General features: G+C 42.4%; 2 protein-coding genes across 10 annotated transcripts in view; one reads left to right on the top strand and one right to left on the bottom strand.

The window, feature by feature from the left end:
* focad (focadhesin) overlaps positions 1 to 18,457 on the bottom strand; it is a 48,166-nt gene extending 29,709 nt beyond the window's left edge. For 4 of the 6 annotated variants that reach the window (XR_004789786.2, XR_004789785.2, XM_035622675.2 and 1 more), the window contains exons 1-6: positions 15,591 to 15,677; positions 11,170 to 11,241; positions 10,048 to 10,122; positions 9,604 to 9,758; positions 6,351 to 6,449; positions 569 to 670 (exon numbers count right to left, since the gene is read on the bottom strand). Coding sequence is in view for 4 of the 6 variants with exons in the window: in XM_035622675.2 (XP_035478568.2) it covers positions 569 to 670; positions 6,351 to 6,449; positions 9,604 to 9,758; positions 10,048 to 10,122; positions 11,170 to 11,223 (485 nt within the window). In the remaining 2 variants the exon portion in view is untranslated. Of the gene's footprint in view, positions 1 to 568; positions 671 to 6,350; positions 6,450 to 9,603; positions 9,759 to 10,047; positions 10,123 to 11,169; positions 11,242 to 15,475; positions 15,678 to 18,302 lie in introns of those variants that run through there. The other 2 variants (XM_035622692.2, XM_035622683.2) reach the window with 2 other exon arrangements.
* Positions 18,030 to 20,893, top strand: part of mllt3 (MLLT3 super elongation complex subunit) — a 50,564-nt gene continuing 47,700 nt past the window's right edge. Inside the window, exons 1-2 of one of the 4 annotated variants that reach the window (XM_035622725.2) lie at positions 18,030 to 18,270; positions 19,165 to 19,345. In XM_035622725.2, coding sequence (XP_035478618.1) covers positions 18,259 to 18,270; positions 19,165 to 19,345 — 193 coding nt within the window. In that variant the 5' untranslated portion in view covers positions 18,030 to 18,258. The remainder of the gene's footprint in view (positions 18,271 to 19,164; positions 19,346 to 20,893) is intronic. The other 3 variants (XM_035622718.2, XM_035622742.2, XM_035622734.2) reach the window with 3 other exon arrangements.

The following is a 20,893-nucleotide window of genomic DNA, read 5'->3' as shown; positions in this document are numbered from 1 at the left end:
TGATCTGCTCCCATGTACCTGCTTACAGTTTCTGCATTACGCTGTTAATACACACTCAGCACTTTATGTAACTGCTTTTATGCACTTCAGAGTACAGAAACCGTGAATTTCTGTTTTTTATTGGGAAAAATTGCAGACATAAAATATGCAACAACAGTGGGACAACAAAGCAAAGACGATGTGGATCATTAATTATCATTAATGCCATATAAATGTAAACAAATTCTGTTTTATCCAAAGCAACATAGTGTTGGAAATAGCATGACTGTATTGTTAAATGTATTAAAGTAGTAGAGAGGTACTTTAAGATGGCCTTCTCCAGTCACCCATGTCTTATTTGTGTGTTGAACAGCCCCCGACCATTATTGGAGGCCTGGCTTTTAATGAGGAAATATGGTAAGTTCTATACTGTATGTGCCGTGGGATGTGTCTATGTGCATTTGTCATTACTGCACAATAACAGCTACCAGTGGTGCGATTAGTTATTTGGGAAGGACACTCCTCACAGACAGCTTTGTAATTCATGCACTGAAGGAGTGAGAGACTCAAGGCCTCTGTTGTGGCAAACCTGTCAGCAGCCTGCACGATGAAATCATCAATCTCCAGCAGCAGAGCTGGCCAGCAGTCCACTCGGTTCTCCAGGGCTGTGATGAATGGGTGAGGGCTGTTCCTGTAAAACAACGGGACAGAAAAAAGACCATATTCACACCACAGATCCACTGTCCTAGTTCTGATTTTATTCGCATGCATGTGACGGACGTCATCAAATGTGCCAGATGAAAAGTTAAGGGATCACCAAAGTTATTACAATTCATCTTGTGGGGAACATTAAATGCCAAATATGAAAAAGTGCTAAAGTAATTGGATTGCATTCTCTGGGGAATTCATGGCCAACCAGCCAATAATTGTCAAGTCATTTCACTCAAATTGTTTGCAAATCCATCCAATAGCTGTTGAGAAGTAGAAAACATTATAATGTGGGGAACATTAAAGTAAAGTCAATTTTATCAGGAAAATGTTGCCAATTTTGATAATAATAATAATAACATTATTATAATAAGAAGAATAATAAACTTTATTATTCTTCTTAACAAAGTTACTAAGTGCTTTACAAGAGCATAAAGACAATAACACAACAGAGTCAGTGGGTTTCATTCCCCGGGGACCATGAATGTCATGACAATCCACAAATAGTTTGAGGAGAGACCTTGGCCTTGATCAAATTAGTGGAGCAATTGATTGATAATGTTAGTGTGGCTAACACTTCTTCATTCTTCAGCAAATCAACATCATAATCCTACCAAAAAATCTCCCTGGTAGAACCACTTCCACCCTGTTATAATCGAATTGGCTTGTCTGTGGTTAGCAAGTCTTTTAAGCCCTTTAATTATATATAGGGTACTTTACTGCTTAGTGCTTACTATTTTCCAAAGGCAAGGCACAGCAAGTGAAGTTTATTTGTATAGCACATTTCAACAACAAAGCAATTCAAAATGCTTGACATAAAACATTAAAAGTATTGGGAAGAAAACTGAAACCACATTAAAATGTAATAATTTAAAAGAGAAAATGTTAAATAAGAAAAAGACGTGATAAAAGTTACAGTGCAGAACAAGAAATGCAAAGATAGTATTTACTGAAAGGCAGCAGCAAACAGAATAGTCTTCAGACTTGATTTAATAGAACTGAGGGTTGCAGCAGTCCTGCAGTTCTCTGGGAGTTTGTTCCAGATATGTGGGGCATAAAATAGAACGCTGCCTTTAATTCTGACTCTGGGGACAGAAAGCAGACCTGTCCAAGACGATCTGAGAGGTCTGGGTGGTTCGTAGCAAAGCCGAAAATGTATTTTGGCCCTAAACCATTCAGTGCTTTGTAAACCAACAGTAGTATTTTGAAGTCAATTCTTTGACAAACAGGAAGCTACTGTAAAGATCTGAGGACTGGAGTACTAGGATCTATGTTTTTGGTCTTAGTGAGGACATCCAGCAGCAGCATTCTGAATTACCTGCAGCTGTCTTATTGACTTTTTCGGGAGACCTGTAAAGACACTGTTACGGTAGTCGGGTCTGCTGAAGATGAATGCATGGACAAGTTTTTCCAAATCCTGCTGAGACTTAAGTCCTTTAATCCTTGATATATTCTTTAGGTGATAGTAGACTTCGTAATTGTTTTAACTGTTGAAGTTCAGGTCTAAGTCCATGACTACACCCAGATTTCTGGCTTGGTTTGTGATTTTTAACATTTGAAGCTGGCTGCTAACTTTAAATCGTTCTTCCTTGGCTCCAAAAAAATAATTATTTGTTTATTTGAAGAAGGGGCTGATGCAACAAGTCGTTGATTTCGTCAATGCATTTACTAAGTGCTTGTATTGGACCATAGTCCCCAGGTGATATTGTTCTTCAAATTTGTGTCGTCTGCGTAATTATGGTAACATAGTTTGTTGTTTTCCATGATCTGAGCCAGTGGGAGCATGTAGCTGTAGAACAGAAGAGGCCCCAGAATTGAGCCGTGGTGAACTCCACGTGTATTTTTTGCCTGCTCACATGTGTTATTACCTATAAACACAAAGCAGTCCCCAAGTTAAAAAATAAATGCAATATAAACATTTAGGTGTTTATTTTAGGTTTAGTTTGTATGCGTCTGTAGATTTTCCAATTATAAAACATATCACAAGGTTTTTGAAGACAGGTTACTGATAGCATACTGATATTTGATTTTTTTTCTGATTAATGGAATGATAAACAAAATAACATTAGTAAAAATAATGTTGATAGCTATAAATTAACATTTTTACCACATTTACCTGTAGTGTCACCTCTAATGTGTGTGTGGCGTGTTAGTTAACTGTGGCAAAACTCTTGTGTGTGGTCCAATTCAACCATTTGTGGATGAGTTGCACTGTGGGAGATGTAGGCCCCTGACTTTGACAAGGAGGAAGAATATCTCTGGTTCCACTACATTTCATTTTTTCTACCATGGCTCCGACAAAGTCCCAATGCTAAACAAAACCACAACATTCACATAATTTCTTCACAAACTTCATGTTTGTATATTGTTCGACAAATAAATAGGATTCCACAATAGATATTAAAAGTCTCAGTGGCTCGACTTCCAGGGTTTTAGCCTCTATCTGTCCTGTACGTGTAAATAATAAATAGACAGCCTCCATTAGTCTTGATTGTGCAAACCCATTAAGTCCAGACAAAACATTGGGGTCAAATCCAAGGTGAAGTCCCAGCGTATTGTTAAGAATCCAGCTCACAGACAGGTCAGAGGTTACCAAACAGGGTCGGTGTGTTGGGGGTGGAAACAACCACCAGCTCCACTTAACCAAAGCGTTCCATCAATCACCACATATTTAGGTGTAGGAAGGAAGTTCAGTGACTGGGCATGTCTGTGCCTGTGACAGCCAGCAGCATGGGCTGAATTCCTGTCTCCACAGTCTTCAAGACAAATAAAGCCACATGAATATGGTGTTATCCGTCTGACCATCTCTACCCCCCCCCCTCAGGTTCCCATCAAACCTTTAGCTTCAACACAGCTCCCATCCATCAGCCTCTCGCACCGTTCACTACTTTTTAGTCGCCACACAAAGGAAGAGGCAGGAAGTCGAGACAGAGACCTCCCTCCTTTTGGGTCAACTCCAAGTTCACAGCTGAATAAAAGTGCTGGCAGACAAATGAGCCAGGTAAAATCTACTGAAACGCCCAGCTCCCTGTGGATGTCTGCAGGTTACACCAGCCTGAAGTGAAGTCGGGGTTTGACAACAGACCTGACTTATTATTTTAAAGCATGACAGCAGGCGATCATAACAAAAGTATTACCCTTCACAAATATCTGGCAGTAGTTTCAGTTTTTGTCTTTTAACTTAAAGGTTTATTTTAACTTTAAACCTTAAGGGATAACACATCATCTTCCTTGAAAATTAAAAATCCAGCCAGTCTTGCACACATCAGTTGGATGGTAATCTGACAAATGTCTGCATCCTCAAAAGCAAAGTCATTCAACCTTTGAGAGAAAAAAAACAATTGTTTAAAGTGTTTCATGCCAGCAATACTTAATGTATGTCACAAACAAGCATAAATCATCAGTTTAGACCTTAAAGAAAGGGGAAAAAAAGAAACCTTCAAGGAAGGTGTGTGGTATGTGCTTATTAGGTGGAAAATAATCTACAACAACTATCAAATTCAAATTATCAAAATTCCAGTATCAAGTTCCAAAATCTGGTATTCAAGGTCTGGTCTAATGTGTTATCATGTTTATTTATTATTTGACCTGATATGTCCGGATTGAGGAACTGATCACCAGAATTGCAGAATTAAACAGATTGTGTATATGTTCTTTGAGCCTTTGTTGAACAGCTGAGGAGAAATGACAAACATCTTCCATCGAGAGAGGGGGAATGATATGCAACAAAGCTCCCTGGTGGAGAGCAAACCAGGGATACTGTGGTGCATGATTGGTGTCCTAAAGTCAAGTTCGCTCCTGAAAAGAACTGGTTTGCACGACATGTCGTCCGATCACATTGGAAGGAAATAGTGTTTTAAGCTGGGGGATGCAATAATTGTCTAAAGACGAGGATAACAGCACACGTTCAGACAGTCTCTCTCGTCTCTCTATGCCGGAAGGGTGTGGAGGATCATTTATATTTTTCTGAAGCTATACCCGACAAGTCGTTTTGCTGTAATGTACTGGTGCCTTAAGACCTAGGCCACCTTTGAAAAACGATGTTACGCTATAATTTACTGAAAAAGAACCGGAAAAAAATATTGAGATACTCTGTTTTTGTCTATGAGGTTGGGAAATGAGAGTGAGTTTGTAGAGCTCAGAAGAGAAGAGAGAGAAATTAAAGGGCCCAAAATTAAACTAAATTACTCACCCTTGCTCTGTTTTGTATATGCAATATTGTCAAGATGCAGCTAACTCTCACCTAGTGTGTATGAGGAGGTGATGTTTGAGTAGAGTTCCAGGCTGTGAGAATCAACCGTTAGGCAATTCGGGTGGTGAAGACCAACGGTTTGGGGTGAGAAGCCAAGCAGAATGAATGGGGAGGGGATAATGCTTATTTTATATCTATATTTATCTATATCTAAATATAGATATATCACTTTACAAATAGAGTCAAAATTTGGTTTCAAATCACTGTAAATGTATTAGTTTTGAGCAAAATAAAAATACATTCAAAATAAAATGTCAGTCAGTATGTCTCATAAAATAATGTACCTGAGCAGAGGGGCCAGACACACAGTACGTGGGAAAGCATGCCAGGGACAGTCAACTACACTACCGCAGCTAAATCAACATCACATGAGAAATGAGCTGGTGTGGCAGACAGAGCCCTGAACCTTCTCTGATCCTGCTGGGTGCTGAAGTGGCTAAGAGTCTCGGTCGCAGATTGCACAGGGCAGCGGCAAGCAGACGGTCGACAATGGGCACCAGTGTGCATCCACCATTAATCCCACAGCATTTACAGTTACCCAGCAGTGCCAGGTCCAACAACCAATGGTGGGCCAGACTGCCAGGCCAACGGCGCCACCCTGCTGCCCTCAACACATTCATCTTCCCACCAGGGAGGTTCAGACCGCCAGACAGACGCAGACAGCAGAGACAGCGATGAAGACAAATGAGAAAGAAAAAGGACAATGGGAAGGAAGGAGCAAAAGAAAGGAGGGATAGAGCTGTGGAGAGGGAGAGGTTAAGAGGGATCAAACAGAGAAGGAGGAGAGGATGTCAGAGGTAGAGAATAAAAAACACTGAGAGGAGGAGGGAGGAAGGGAAACATGGTGGGGAAAAGAAGTCAGTTTTTTTATCACCCGCTGTAACTGATTAAGGAGGCCCCAGGATCTTGGCAGAGGTGCAGATATAAGGCTGGAGGAGGAGGGGGACACTGTTTCAGGCTTCAGCAGGACCACAGTACGGGACTATATCAGCCTAGGGTTATCCATCCAGTTCGAGAACACCCCCTACTCTAAATAGTAACTGAACCATGTGTGTTGTCATGTTCCACCTGTTCTCATTTGAACTTAAAAAAACATCAGTAACTAATGCATGAAATGAATACTGTTTTACCAAAGAGCAGGTATTTGGTAATACAGAGAGATCTGTAAATAATTCAGATAGCGCAAGTCATGCTATCAGGCAGGTTGTTAACAAGCCTACTGTTTAGCCAGATTATCAATATCAATCTGGCAATTTCATGTCGGTTAAGTTTTATACTTAACGGACATGGGGGTTAGCCTTGCTTGGCATAAAGTCTGAAAGCATGCAATCTACACAATTTGACCTTCGGGTGCAGTTGAACATACAGTACTTCACAGAATATCAATGAAAAACATATGACAGAGACAGACCTGATGGAGTAAGGACAGGTGAAGTGTGATTCTCGGTCTCTCTGGTCTGCCTGCATCTGTAGCAGCCGTCCAATGACTTTTATAAGCCCCTGGACATGTCTGTTGACAGGACACAGAGAAGAAGGTTATCAAAACACAAGAGAGAAATCTGAGAAAGACAGTGCTTTTTTTGCTTTGTTTCCTGCAGCAACCTGAGAAGAGCAACATCGATCACGTCTGGGGTTTTAATAAGATAAGATAAGATATATGTTTATTCGTCCCACAATGGGGAAATTTGGGCATTAGAGCAGCAAAGTGGACAGAACAATATAGAAAGACATTTTAAAAAAGCAATAGGTTTGTACAAATTATAACAGAAAATATTAAAAAATATATAAATAGTATATACAGAGCAGGAGCAATAGTTGCACATGGAGAATATTCACCTACAGATAAGGGAAGTCAGGACAAGAATGGAAAGCTTGCACAGGGAAACTGCTTGCCCAGTTGTGCAAAATATACCTTCTTACATCTCAATCTCAGAGAGAAAGCCTTAAGCCCTACTTTCACTAAGGATTGAACTTTTCCTTTCAACTTTCAAACAACGCCAGAAGAACTTTTTACAGGCATGAAAACCTGTTCACCCCAATTTTGGTCTCCACCAACTCCTGAGAGTTGTCTTTAGCTGCTAAAGGCCCCATGGTCACCATATGGCCTTTGTCTGTGTCTTGCTGCTGTTTGATGTGGGGCCGGCAGTGGACAGTGGGTTTATCAGAGCTTTTGAACTGAAAACAGCTGCTGCTGGAAACAAATTTGATGACAGCAGTGAGAGTCAATCAAAACAGTAAAGACTGTAAAACCAAACCAAAGAGCTGAAAGAGGCCAGAAGGCTGTGTAGAGCTGAGAAGGAGTAGTTGGTGAGCAGACTTTGCTTAAATATCATAATTTCACTTATTTAGAAGGCATTGAGGGTCAAAAGTTTGTACACACTATCCACCTTTTTATAGGAAAACCTATGGGAAGCGAGCACATGGTGGAAAAAAAAGTGGCCTATAAAAGAGTAGATAGGTAAAAGGCCAGAAAAATAGATCAATCAGATTCTATTTTTCTTTTTTTGCATTAATCCCTGTTTACATCTCACTCAACGATGGCAAAATAACCATTGAACCTTTTCCTCATTCAATTCAATGAAATTGTGAACTGAATAACACTGCAATAACAACAATACTGCAATGAAATTTCTATATTACCAAATTATTTATCAGTAATAAAGTTAAAATGGGCGAAAATGTGGACAATTGTGTTGCAGGCCGATTTAAGGTGTGCCCCTAAATTTTCTGTTTGTGCCCCAAAAACTTTGATTAAGGGGCTACAGTGCTCCTAGTAAAAAAAGTAAGTCTGGAGCCCTGGTGAGGATTCTTTGTTCCATTCTCAATATGAAAATATTGATGTGTGAAGAACAGTTCATGAGATAGAGAGAGAAAAGGCATTGTAAAAAATAATTATGTGCAAAAAGGTCAAATTAAATGCTTACTGAACATTTTTCATATAAGACGAGCCATATCATGTTGGATAGAAAAGGTCACTTTGCAGTTAGATTTCCATCTCCTGCTCTGATGGTTGGGACATGAGAAGCATTAATGGATCACAGGCAGCAGAGGGGGGCAAGGACAATGAGGCAGTCTCCTGTTACTGACGGCTGAATTATGATTCTACACTCAGGTGCTGCACTCATAGGCAGTACAAGTACAGTGTGCACATGGGGATATTTGTCAGTTTGTGTTCATTTTATCAGCTCTATTTGGATTTAGTCTTAGTTCTGAGATCAAAAGTGTGAGTGATATTTAATAATTGCCTTAGGGGCCCCTTGTGGGCAATAATGGATGAAGCTAAAGCTGGGCGCGTGGGAAAACAGCCTGCCTGATATGAACCCAACGCCTGGTGCTTAGTTGGATCCTATGGTGGAGGAGGTGGCTGGACAGACTTGGTAAACCAAAACAAGCAGTGAAGGTGAACCAGGAGTTTTCTGGCCAAGGCCTCTGTCTGTGAGGTCTTCAACTCCCACCGTAAAAGTAGTTTGTTTGCATCTAGGGGGAGTGTAATAACATGAAATTCGAGGGGTCACTAGATTGTGGATCATACGGTATCTCAGGAGGGGGAAGCAGGGCTTAGCCCAGGCTGTTTTAGTCAGATCGAAGAACTACTGACTCCGACCGGGGATACTGGTGGTGAAGAAACACTTTGAGGACCACGCTACTGTGAATGTACGTGCTTTTGAACACAACATATTAAGAAATGCCCAGAGGAAAGTTCATCTGGTACAAACGTCCACTTGCAACTTGACTGGAGGCAGTAATTCCACTTTTCTTTTTTCATCAAGCCAGTTTCATCTTGTGTTGCAGGTTTGCATCAAGATTAGATTTAAAATTAGACAGAAGGCTGAAGTTGGCTTTTAGTCAAAGGGAAAGCTTCGGTGACTGATAAATGATGGAGTAACCACATGCACAAAGAGGTTAGACAACCTTTTGTAGATTAACTACACTATTGCATATTTAAGACACAGTGAGGACGCACCTAAGAAGGTTCGCACAATTTACTGGGGGGCAAATTATTAGCTGCCAAATTTTTGCATCTTTAAATTTTTGAGGCATTCCCCGTCTCAGCAATTAAATTGGGGAGTACCAAGTTATCAATAGTGATAGAAACGAAGACCAGATCTAAGAAAATGAGACCCAAGTTGTAATTACCTGGAGTTATCCTTTAAGTTGTCCCTACAATAGTTTAAATCAGACGAGTACAAGAAAAATATAAAAGGTCAAAATCAATTGCTAAACACGTTCACTTAGTCACAATGTCAGGTTTTGAAGAAGTTGAATGACACATTCCTCGATTCATAACTAATAACAAATGCATTCGGCAGTTCAAACTATAACTCAATTTATGCTGATCATAGTTGGGGTGTTAATATTGGCATGCTGTCTATGTAGCCTTGAATTTATGGTCTGCTGTGCTAGTGACCTAAACAATAATGGAGTGGCGGAGAAAGGGTACGTTTTTACATACAATGATGTCATTTAACACTACAGGTAATTGGTAATATTAAGGACACAAATCAGTGGGAGTTGAGTTGAACAATGCTCTCCTTCTCTTCCCTGTATTATTCACATATCATAATAGTGATCTACTGATTGACCAGTTTTGGCAGCACGTTCACATGAATTTCATTTTTGGGAACGATGATGTGACCGAGACCAGATGTGAGTGTTCTGCGTACCTGGCAGAGGGCAGGAGGTTGAGCACACTGTAGAGGATGTAGTGCAGCTCTGTGTGGCCCTGATCCACCAGCAGCACCACGGCATCACAGCAGGCTGAACGCACCAGAGCGGAGTCACTGCAGCATTGCTGCCACAGAGCCTCCAACGCTGGGCCCTGAAACACACACACACACACACACACACACACACAACAACCAAGGTTTAAATCCAGATTTACTGTAAAGGTACCGTACTGTATCCTGTTCCACAATTGTTGGTATCCATTGGGTTGTTGATTATACTTTACACACCAACTTCTTTGAAATGGCTATTACTTAACGCAATACAACTACTTCGACAAGCTGTTGTAAATAAAATGAAAAAACTAAAATGAAATCATATCAAGATTCTCAACAGTCCCATCTGTTCACCACCTCGGAACATTATTCTGGGGAGTAACTCACCTGAGGGGACGACTGCGTGATTCGCCCATTTTGTCCTTTCTCCTTTAGTACGGCAGCAACAAGAGTTCTCACTGTCTGCAAAAAGGAAAAAAAAAGAAAAAAAGGCAGAAATGTACATTTCAGATTTTTTTTGGGAGCAAACGCGGTTTGACTGAGACGCTTCCTGTCGTGGGAATCTGTACATTAAAATGCTGGTATATACACAGTCGTTTTTTTCTCTGACAAACTGTGACACTTTGTGTCTGTGTTACAACTGTAAAGGAATATAATGTTTTAAAAATGGTGTAAAAACTTTTACACACAAAAAACACAATTATTTTTGCAATTTTCACTTGCTTCTGCAATTTGATAAAAGGAAAGCACCAAAAACATAACTTTCTTTGTCCTTTTTAAAAGCTTCAGGCATATTCCTACACAAATGTACAGCCATCTCCACGGCAGCCTAATCCTTTTCACGGAAACTGACAACAGCCTCTGTACTTCTGACATCCACCTTTAAGAATCTAGTGCGTTTAACAATCAACATATAGATTTAGGGGTGATGTGGGGTGTAGTGATTAAAACACATGAACTAGTCCTGACAGACACAACCCATGTGCTGGACGTAATCATTTTCATTAACCATACGTGACTCCTGTCACTGACTTTTACTTAATGCTATCCTTTAAAATCTATTGTTAAATCATCATCTTTCAACCCGTTTCAATAGATATTTTTTGTGTCCACTTAGGAACAACACAATACGTTTTGAACTTCTGACAAAATAACACCTTATTAAGTCGACTTGTTAGCAAACACTTGCCGTTTTACACACCTAGCGTTGGTGCTGCATTCCATTTCACCTGTTGTTGTTCCCTTATAATCTCTGAACTCGGAAATTGCAACTGGAACGCCCCGGAGGTCAGAGGAACATGACTTCCGAGCCCGGAACTCCAAGGTATAATGGAACACAGTATCGCGTAATCATTCAGACTTAAATATTGGCCGATGAGAACCCAACCCCACCTTTGGAATTACTGCAGGACAGAAGTCCTTCTACATTGAGTTAATGACACAAGTTAATCAAAGTAAAGAAAACGGTTTCGTGTAACGGTGTTGTCCAGCCATAAGTCAGCAGCTTACCTGGGCTTGTATGACGGAGCTGGGAAAATCAAATCGGGTCTTCAAACTCTCCATCACGACTGCCAGTCACACCTGAGCGATGGAAACTCCATTAGGATGAAAATCATCAGAAGGGCTATGCATACCCTGCCCACGCTGTATAAACCCCAATCAGACAATGCCAACTTTTTTTATATTGTGACGTTGCCATTTCACCATGACACCGCTGATCTTTTTGGTGGCAAAAGTGAACGCATTGGTACACTACATGACGCCATGGTGACATTGTCATTTCATTCTCATATAAGCTTTAGAATGCCTCTATTATTTGTGGCGATATCTTGGACAATTTGCATTTCGGAGCATATTTAGGTTGACCTTGACATTTGACCAAAGGGGGTCAAAAAGTGAATCATCTGGAGATATACTCTCCAAAGTTATATTCCCGGCAAGTTTGCCGACAATCTGTCTTTACGTTATCGAGTTATTTTGTGGACACACACACGGGCTTTAACAACACCCTGTCTCCAGCTAAGCTGGCGGGCAGGGTGATAAGCGAAGAAAACGTACTGAGGGTAAATGCTGCTGGAATGATCATTTCATTTCATGATCATCAGACTACAACACGATGAAGGGAAACGTTCAGAGGGAGGCCTTGGTGATCCCCTTTGTTGGAAATCAAGAATATCACATATCAGTGGTGCTGAGGTCAGCGTTTGAAACAAAAGCTCAGTGATGCAGCCACCTGTTGCCTCGTAGCACTAATGGGCCCACACATTGCGGGGGGAAGCATCGCTGGGAGGTTTTTCAGGGGACTTTACCTTTTGGAAGCCGATCCCTGCCCGTCCCTCGTGTTATCAAGTTATCGGCCCGCAGCCATGACATCATTTTGCATTAAATTATTCACAAGTCAGCGGTCTACCTCCCCACCCCCTGACTCACAGGTTGCTGAGCATGCGAGTGGCACATCTCAGGTTGTCTCGTTAGGCACGACAATGCAGGCGCAGACCACCAGCCCCCCCCCCCGAGGCCTGCACGTCACAGCTGCTCACCCGCTGAACCGCGTTTTTGTTTTTTTCCAGGAAGATTGGATAGTGTCGAGGCTTCAACAGGGCCATCGTTGCATTAATTCATTTTTATTAACTTTAGCCAGTACTGGGATTTACATTTCATGAGCCAAATGAGAAGGAACCTTTTAGCTCAATTTAGGCAGAGGGGCTAAAGTTTCACTGAACGAGTTTGAAAAATATTGTTTACAGTTCTAGAAGGTATCGGGGGGGGGGGGGGTGTCTAACAAAACTCAGGTGTCCTATTAGGCTGAGTTTTGAATGTTTTAAAAGTCCAAAGAAATAGATCGACATTTTGAGGGGCGGCTTATTTTTCTACTGTAAGAAAGAGATGAGAGGATCTGTGACCAATCAGGCGTCTGATCGCTCCTAAAGGTCCACCTGCAGCGGGACAGTGAGCCCAAACATGCAGCCACTCACTGTCATAAAGAACTATCTTTAGAGACAAGAAGAACATGGAGTCCTGCAGGAGATGGTCTGACCCCCACAGAGCCTTGATATCAGCATCGTGGATGGAGTCAGTGTGGGATCACATGAAAAGAGAAAACAGCGAGGTCGACTAAATCCACAGAAGAGCTGCGGAAAGTTCTCCCAAGATGCTTGGAATTACCCCAAGCACCTAAAAAACTGTGCAGGTGAAATGAGGATTACTGATGAGGTTTCACTGAAAATATTGATTTACCTTTCATTTTTCTCTGTTGTCTGTACTTCGTATGATTTGAGTAATAGAAAAACTACTCATGGGTTTATTTGTGAAAGCATCCTGACTTCACTTTTAGTGCCTACAGCTTTTCATGTGAGTGTGTTAGTGTGCTTGTCCTCTTTTCCATGCTCGAGATACAAACAAGAATGGCCCTCAACAAGAGTGCAAAGCACGGCCAAGGCCCAACAGGCCTTCTTAAACTCAATCAGGCCGCACCAAATTGCACACACTCATGGATACCAGTCCCCTCAAAATGCCTGATCTGTTTTTCATCGAGATTCCTCCATTATTCCCTGGGAAATTGGGGATCAGAAAGTGGTTAAAAAGGCCACAGATTCGTGCCACACTTTAATGGGCTCTTTCTTGGCCCATGTCCCATCGTTCCACCAAGTTCCGTCGAAATCCGTTGGGTAGTTTTTTCATAATCCTGTTGACAAGGGAAAGAAGGTTTGTATTCCTAACTGAGAATATTTGACTCTCTTGGGTTCAACCTGTGCAAAAACTTATCTACTGTTGCACAAACATTGGGGGGAAGATGAGCCTCATGTAGCAACCCCCACCCCCACCCACCAATAACACCACCTCCCCAAAAACAGACCCCCCCCCCACCCCTGCTGTTATCTAACTGATAAGCCATTCTGCCGTGCCGCACCGTCCGCCGCCCTGCTCCCTCTCACTCGACAGCAGCTCCCACTGCCACATACACAGGTAAGTCAGCTGCACCTGCTCACACATGGCGACTTTCACAACTGACACTGGACTTTATCATGTGCTTATTTGCTGGGTGCTCGTGGAGAATATGGCTGTTGATCGGGGCCAAGCGGTAGCTAATGTCGCACCTCATGTGTCTTTCACTCTGGAACCTAACAGTCTTTAAAATGGAGTGACAGCATGAGGAGCTTGACAGGGATGAAACTGGGAGAACAACTAAGTCAGCCACCGTTTGCCATTCTAGCGATGCCCAAGAGGTGAGAAGAACCCGGCTTCTTCTCGGATCCAGAGGCCGCCGGTGGTCAGCTAAACCTTTAGAGGTTCCAGCGGTTTCTGCAGCACATTTACCTTAACAGCCACAACAATATGGGCTGGCCTGTACTGCTAGCTCTGCATTAGCAATACAAGCAGGGACAATGCAGGGACAGTGTTGAGCCAACACCGCTTTAGAAATGACACCGCTGAGGCTTTACGGAGTGACACTGTGCTGCCGCCGACTGCACATGCCGGACGGGCACGTGGGATTTCAGACGGCACAACGCACACGCTCACTCGAGTCGCAGCCGCGTTGGAAGGCCCGAGGTCGGGGCAGCACAGGACCCAGTCGGTTCGACATGCGACATAATTGGCTCAGCAGGTTTTTTTTAATGAAACTGCATAGTGATCCATTCACTTTCACTTCATTAGATCTTACCAGGGCTGGGCCATTTTGACTATTGTGTTAGTCGATTAATCAGTCAAAAGAAAATTGATCAACAGCAGCTGAAGCAATCCATTAAAAGTAACAGCAATTTATCAGGCACAAATTATGATTGAATCTATACAACTTTTACTTTGTGTCAATAGTCCTATAGGTTGCAGAAATACCAGGGGGGATGTTTCACTTTCACTTTATTTTCTGACTTCTTTGCGACAACTTAATGACGGCACTTATCATATCGCATCATATGACGTTGGATCATTTTCTGATCGATATAAGCTTAACTGATCAGCTCCAAAAGTTAATCCTCATACACCCTTCCACTTAATATTCTCACCAAGCCTGGTGAAAGTCCATCCACGTGTTGCTGACTTATTTTGCACACACACACACACACACACACACAATTTTGTTTATGTTAACCTTACATCATGATAATTACAGACAGTAAAGTGTACGCATGTGTCTTTTGTTAGTCTTTGTTAAACTTATTTAATGCATACACCACACGCTCTGGTCAATAAGCACTAACTGTCACTACCTCCCAAAGAAATGCAATGCAGCAGGACTCCGACGGACTGCTTTATGGAACAGCGTAGGAGATATGATAACTGTTCGTCCTGTATCCTCTGACTGGGCAGTTTCTGTAAGAGTCGAAAATCAACGAACCAAAGAAATGTTTGCAGCATACAGTTCCCTGCTGGTTAAACCATGAACTCTTCTACAAGATCTTTGGTATTGAGGAGGACTGTTGCTGTGATACACATCACCACACGACAGTGCTCAGTATCAGAGCCGCCCAGCTGGCCTCGCATCAGCACAATGATGATGCTGATGCTGATGCTGCTGCTGCTGCCGCCCACGGTGGCGTGTTTGGGCAGCAATCATTCCATTCTCCTTTTGCACTCCGCGCCGTCTGGTACGTCAAACGCATGCCGAATCGAGGAGCGCGTTCTGTTTTGTCGTGTGACCCTTTCGAATGCGTTTTGTGCGTTACAATGTTGTGTAAATGAGTTGAGGAAAGGTTAAGTTGACAGATATTCCAATGGGCGTTTGCTGCGGTACAAGTTAGCGAGGCTGGGTTAGCCGAGCCGGCTAATAATAGCTGCACCGGTGTTATTGACAACGACGCTAACGCTAACTGACCGTCCGCAACGATGAAGGCAGGTGGTCCGCTCCTGCACCGCAGCATGCCGAGGAACATATCGGCCTCACTGTTACAGCGTTGGGAAAGTCAAACGTGTCGCTGCTCAAACTTTACCTCATCCACTCAGCCGCCCGCGATCCAACGTGTGACTACGGCGCGCACCGAGGACCAAAACTGAAGAAAGACCAGTCGGCCCGTCACGCACCGGTCGTTAATAGAGATAAATGTGTAGTTTTGATATATAATATTAAGACATACAGACATAAACACCAGAGCTTTAAACTCAGCCTGGGTTAATATTCCCCTCATATCATGGACTGAAGCACCTTAATGAAAGTCGGCACGGAAGCCGTATGGAAGTTCATGATCTTAGAAATTGCGTCATTAGAATTATGGCTTCTGTTTGGTTTGGTCAGTCTGACGTTTTGTTTTTCAGGCGAGCCATGAGTTGACCTGCTAGAAATGTTTTTGTTTGAGTTTTATTTTTTTCAGTGGAGCTTTAACTGTCATTACCATTTGGCATTTTTCGGCATTTTCCGTCTTTAAAACAAGAATTAATGTTTGTTATTTTCATTCAATGTAGTCTATCTGTGCGTACAAGTAATATATAAATCAATAAAATGTGGAGTTTTTTCTGATCATTAGATGGTGATTATATAATATTCGTAATTCATTTTCAATGGTTAATCTGAATGTACGCAATTTATGAACTGTCTCCTTGTGATATCATAAATATTGCAGTTTTTGCTTTATACCGTATGTGGTGTACGATGTATATGGTGTTTTGTTGCCACGTGAAGGTAACATGAACGCTGGCGTTCGGCTGCTTCAAACAAGTTCGACCATTCTATATAAACTACTCACACATGCTTCGTTTGCCGGTTTTCCCCTGGCACATGAAGGCAACACAATTACGGGGAGGTTGCGGCCACCTGATTGGATATCCCTGTGTCTGCTGTTCTGTCATTGGCCTTTTCCATCTCGTGCAAGATCTACGGCCCAAGCGGTACACCAAGCTGCGCGTGCGCTTCACTCCTTGCAGTTGCAGTATTGCGCGAGCAAACTAACGGAAACACGAAGATCTTCGTTTCAAAATAAAAGCATGGAGAAAAGCATTACGCCATCTAACACAGCTTTGCTTTACTTACGTTTCTCAGAAAAGTTATGTAACAAATCCAGGTTAAAAAATAATATTAAAAAGCAATAGCATACATTTAGATTTGTAGATTGTGATAAATTATAAAAGAAGTTTATTTGGAGAATTATGAGAAGTGTGACTGATTTATTGACTATAACGAGCCCCAAAAGGAGCCTGTTATATTCCAAGAGCTTTGTACAGTTACAGTACATGGTCTGAATGTTGCTCTCTATGTAATGATATGCCACCCAAATGCAATGTAGTGCATTTAATGATAAGTAGGCCGGACAAAAAAGGTTGAAAGACTTAATCCAGTCCTGCTGAAAACTCAGTATTTAATACCATAGACACCACAAAACATTTCTGTGAATCTTTTCAGTCATGCTTTATGAGGTGCTTTGCATAGAATAATCATGTTGGTGACTGGATTTTTGATCATCTGTAGGAGGATTCCAGCGTTTGAGAACTCAATATATTCCAATTCGACTATTCTATTCTAAGTATTTTGCCAAATTTTATTCCAAGTTCTATGACGTATGCTTCCATACAACTTACAGATCTCAATATTGGGATATAAAATCTTCTTTTCCCCCTTTCAATCCAGTAGATATCAATATTAAATATTCAAATTCTTTAATTTTTGCTGTCTGGTGAATATGTTAAAGAGTTTGAGGGAGGACTTGGACTCATGATCATATCTAAATCATATTATAATCTCAGTCACTGTTCTGCTAGTGCCATATTTGCAGATATCAAGGGATATTATTATGTACTGATTGATGGGGGGTGCTTTAACAGTATTTTATTAGGGCTGCAACAGTTAACTGATTAATCGATTAGTTATCGACTTCTAAATTAATTGCCAACAATTTTAATATTTGATTAATCTGTTCAAGCAGTTTTTACGAAAAAATACGTCAACATTTTCTGATTTTAGCTCTTTGAATGTGAATATTTTCTGGTTTCTTTGCTCCTCTGTTACAGTAAAATAAATATCTTTGGTGTGTGGACAAAACAAAACATCATCTTGGCGGTTTTGGGAAACACAATCAACATTTTTCACCATTTTACAGACTTTTGATTAATCGATACAATAATCAACAGATTAATCGATAATGAAAATTATCATTAGTTGCAGCCCTATTAAAAACCTAATGTGTTTAAGCACCAGTTGTTTAGTTGTAGTAAGTGTTAATTAATTGTAATTTCAAAAAAGTAAAATCAACAACCCAATGGATACCAACAATTGTTGAACAGTATACAGTACGGTACCTTTAGAGTAAATCTGGATTTAAACCTTGGTTGAATTTGAGGGACCAAACAACTAATCGATGAGTTGAGAAAATAATCGACAGATTAATGGATTAATGAGTTTAGCCCTATATTTAATAATAAGGTTGGATGGGCCTCGCGATATCCATAGCACAGCTTTACTCAGGGTGCTTTATTTTGAAAGTCCGCGGCGGGACGTCTCGAGGCGATTGTCGGTACTTGACAGCCGGCGAGCCTTTGAAAGTCTTGAGTCTGACTTCGGTCCAGGAGACCCATGTCCGCCGTCATAGGCGAGCCCTCCTCACCTCGGCTCCGATTTTTTTTAAAAAAACGAATTCTCCATGAAATAGCAGCGACGCGCGGGCCTCAAGGATGGCCAACTCGGTGAGTAGCCCGAGCCGGGCCGACCTCCCTACCTGCCGCGGTCCAACGGGACTCCGTTTCGGGACGTCTCGCCGTTTTTTTTTTGTCACACCGGTGGAGTCGGCGGCTCTCTGCTCCGTGACGAGGTTCCCCCACACCGTGCAGCTAGCTCGAGCCGAGACGTGCCGCTGCTCCCGAGTGAGCTCCGTGGGGGGGGGGGGGGGGGACACACGAAATTCCCGTAAAGAATTCGACACTTCTCCTCGTGTTATATATATATATATATACCGGCCGAAGAGGCGTTTGCTGCACACGCGAAAAATCGTTCCTATGGGTCGTAACGCTCCGTACTTTAATTCGGCATAACGTTTGCACACTATTCATACATTATCATCATTAAACAAATCAGACCAGATGTTAACTTTCCCGGCAGTTTTTTTTTTTTGTTTTTTTTTCCTTGTTCATTTTTTCATTACGTTATCTACCGAGCCGTCGGGCGACATTGCCCCATTTGTCGAAAAGTTGGAGCAAAATGTCAATAATTGAACGTGTGTGTGGGGGGGGGGGCGCGCGTGCACGGCGTTATTCAAGAACTTCCACTCACGCAAAGTGAAATGAAATATGCAAAAATTGTTTGATCGCAGCTCATGAGGAGTCATGAGCACATAATGCGCTGCGATGTCAAAAAAATAATTACGTTTTTAAAGCAGCAAGTTAGTCTGCAGAGCGAATTATTCAAACGGTTTTGTAATTTGTTTTTAAAAATGATGTTTGAAGTTTGAAATCTTCCTTTAAAAAAAAAAAAACTCTTGACAAACAAGTGTTGTTATCTTTAGTTATTTAAAAAATAAAATAAATATATATATATATATATATATATTTTGTAATAAGAGCAGTATCATCTCATTCCTCCAGGGTGCCGTTCAGGTCAAACTAGAACTTGGTCACCGTGCACAGGTCCGGAAGAAACCCACGGTGGAAGGCTTCACCCACGACTGGATGGTGTTCGTCCGAGGGCCGGAGCACAGCAACATCCAGCACTTTGTGGAGAAAGTGGTTTTTCACCTGCATGAAAGCTTCCCTAAGCCAAAAAGAGGTAAAAAAAAAACAAACTAAACAAAACAACGACAACTATTATTTCTGCAGGTGTGCGTGGTGTTTTCTTTGGCACTATTTTGCTGCGTTCCAGTTTACCTCGGACCCCGGAAGTCGGGGGTGGTGATGTTTTTTTCTGACTCGCAGGGGCGTTCCATTTACAATTTCCGACTCGGAGGTCGGTAAACCCGACTTCCGAGTGAGAAACTGGAAAACGCGGCATGTCTTCTGCGGCGGCTTGGCCTTCCCCTGTTGTGAGAAGCGGGGAGACGTTTGAAACATGTGAGCGGGGTTCAAACCCTCATCAGGAAGCATCCAACACTCCACGGTGCTCGTGTGCCCTTCGTCCGTGCCCTGGAGTTGCTGGAGCCGACTCTGACTTCATGGAGGGGGCAGTTCTCAACGATCCCTTGTGTTGGGGAATTGAAGACCTCTGCACATTGTGTGGAACAGGCAGTCGATTTAGTCTCCGTGAACGGATCAGCGGTGCATTTTACACCCGCCTGCCTCCTCCTCCTCCTATTTAGTGGCAATTAAAAGACGCGACGTGTGTCCGCAGTCCTCTCCGGCGACAGGGGGAATCGTTGGAAATAATGTTTAATGACGCCAAAAGGCCCTCTTGTGTTGCGCCGATGCCTTTGTCTCTTCTAAATGTCACTCCGCAGACGAGAGTGTTGGGTTTGAAACCCCGGCAACAAACGGGAGCAATGGCACGTGGCGCTGCTTTTGGACGTGACACAGACGGACCTTGTGTGTGAGAGAGAGCTGCTGGGCGCGAGGGGGTGTTTGGTGTGAAAAGGTGGAGCAGTGACAGCCAGGTAGAAGTCACTCGTGCGGACAGTTGAGCGGCTGTGGTCGGTCGCGGGGGCCCCTTGGAGCTCGTGCTCCCATAAGCCAGTGACCCTGAAATGCAAGTATTGCAAAATAGAAAGGCCTTAAAGTCAAGGTTAGCCCGATAATTGCTTTTCATCGTGAACTTGAGCAGTACGGTCTCCATATACGTATACAGACATGCTGCACATGCACATGGGCTGTAAAAGCTGCAGCAGCCAAGCAGGCTGGTGCTTGGCTGCAGTCCAGTGTCGACTCCTCACATTGTGACTCATGTAATATCAATGCGTAATAATAGTTGATTTATTGGCTCCACGTCGCTGTACAAGCGCTAATGAACGTGGCAGATTCTCCGAGGATGTTTTTGTAGTGATGTAAACTGTGATAAATGTGTCAGTGTGCCAGTTTGTGCCTGTGAGAATAAAAATGTGAGTTCTATGCCATGTCAGGGATGATCGGCTCACTTTGCTGCTCCCACGCTGGCCACATGTGCGCACACACACACACACACACACACACACACACACACACACACACACACACACACACACACACACACACACACACACACACACACACACACACACACACACAAACACACATGCACAGTCTGGACAACCTGCAGTCACGTTCGATTATGTAGCTCTCTAATGCATCTAGGGATGGATCGTCAGCTATTGTCACTGGTACTCGATCTGGCGGCTTCTTTCCTGATTGA

Source organism: Scophthalmus maximus, chromosome 1, assembly GCF_022379125.1.
Source record: "Scophthalmus maximus strain ysfricsl-2021 chromosome 1, ASM2237912v1, whole genome shotgun sequence".
Lineage (NCBI taxonomy): Eukaryota > Metazoa > Chordata > Actinopteri > Pleuronectiformes > Scophthalmidae > Scophthalmus > Scophthalmus maximus.
Note: the sequence above shows the minus strand (reverse complement) of the source record. Positions and strands in the feature narration are given on the sequence as shown.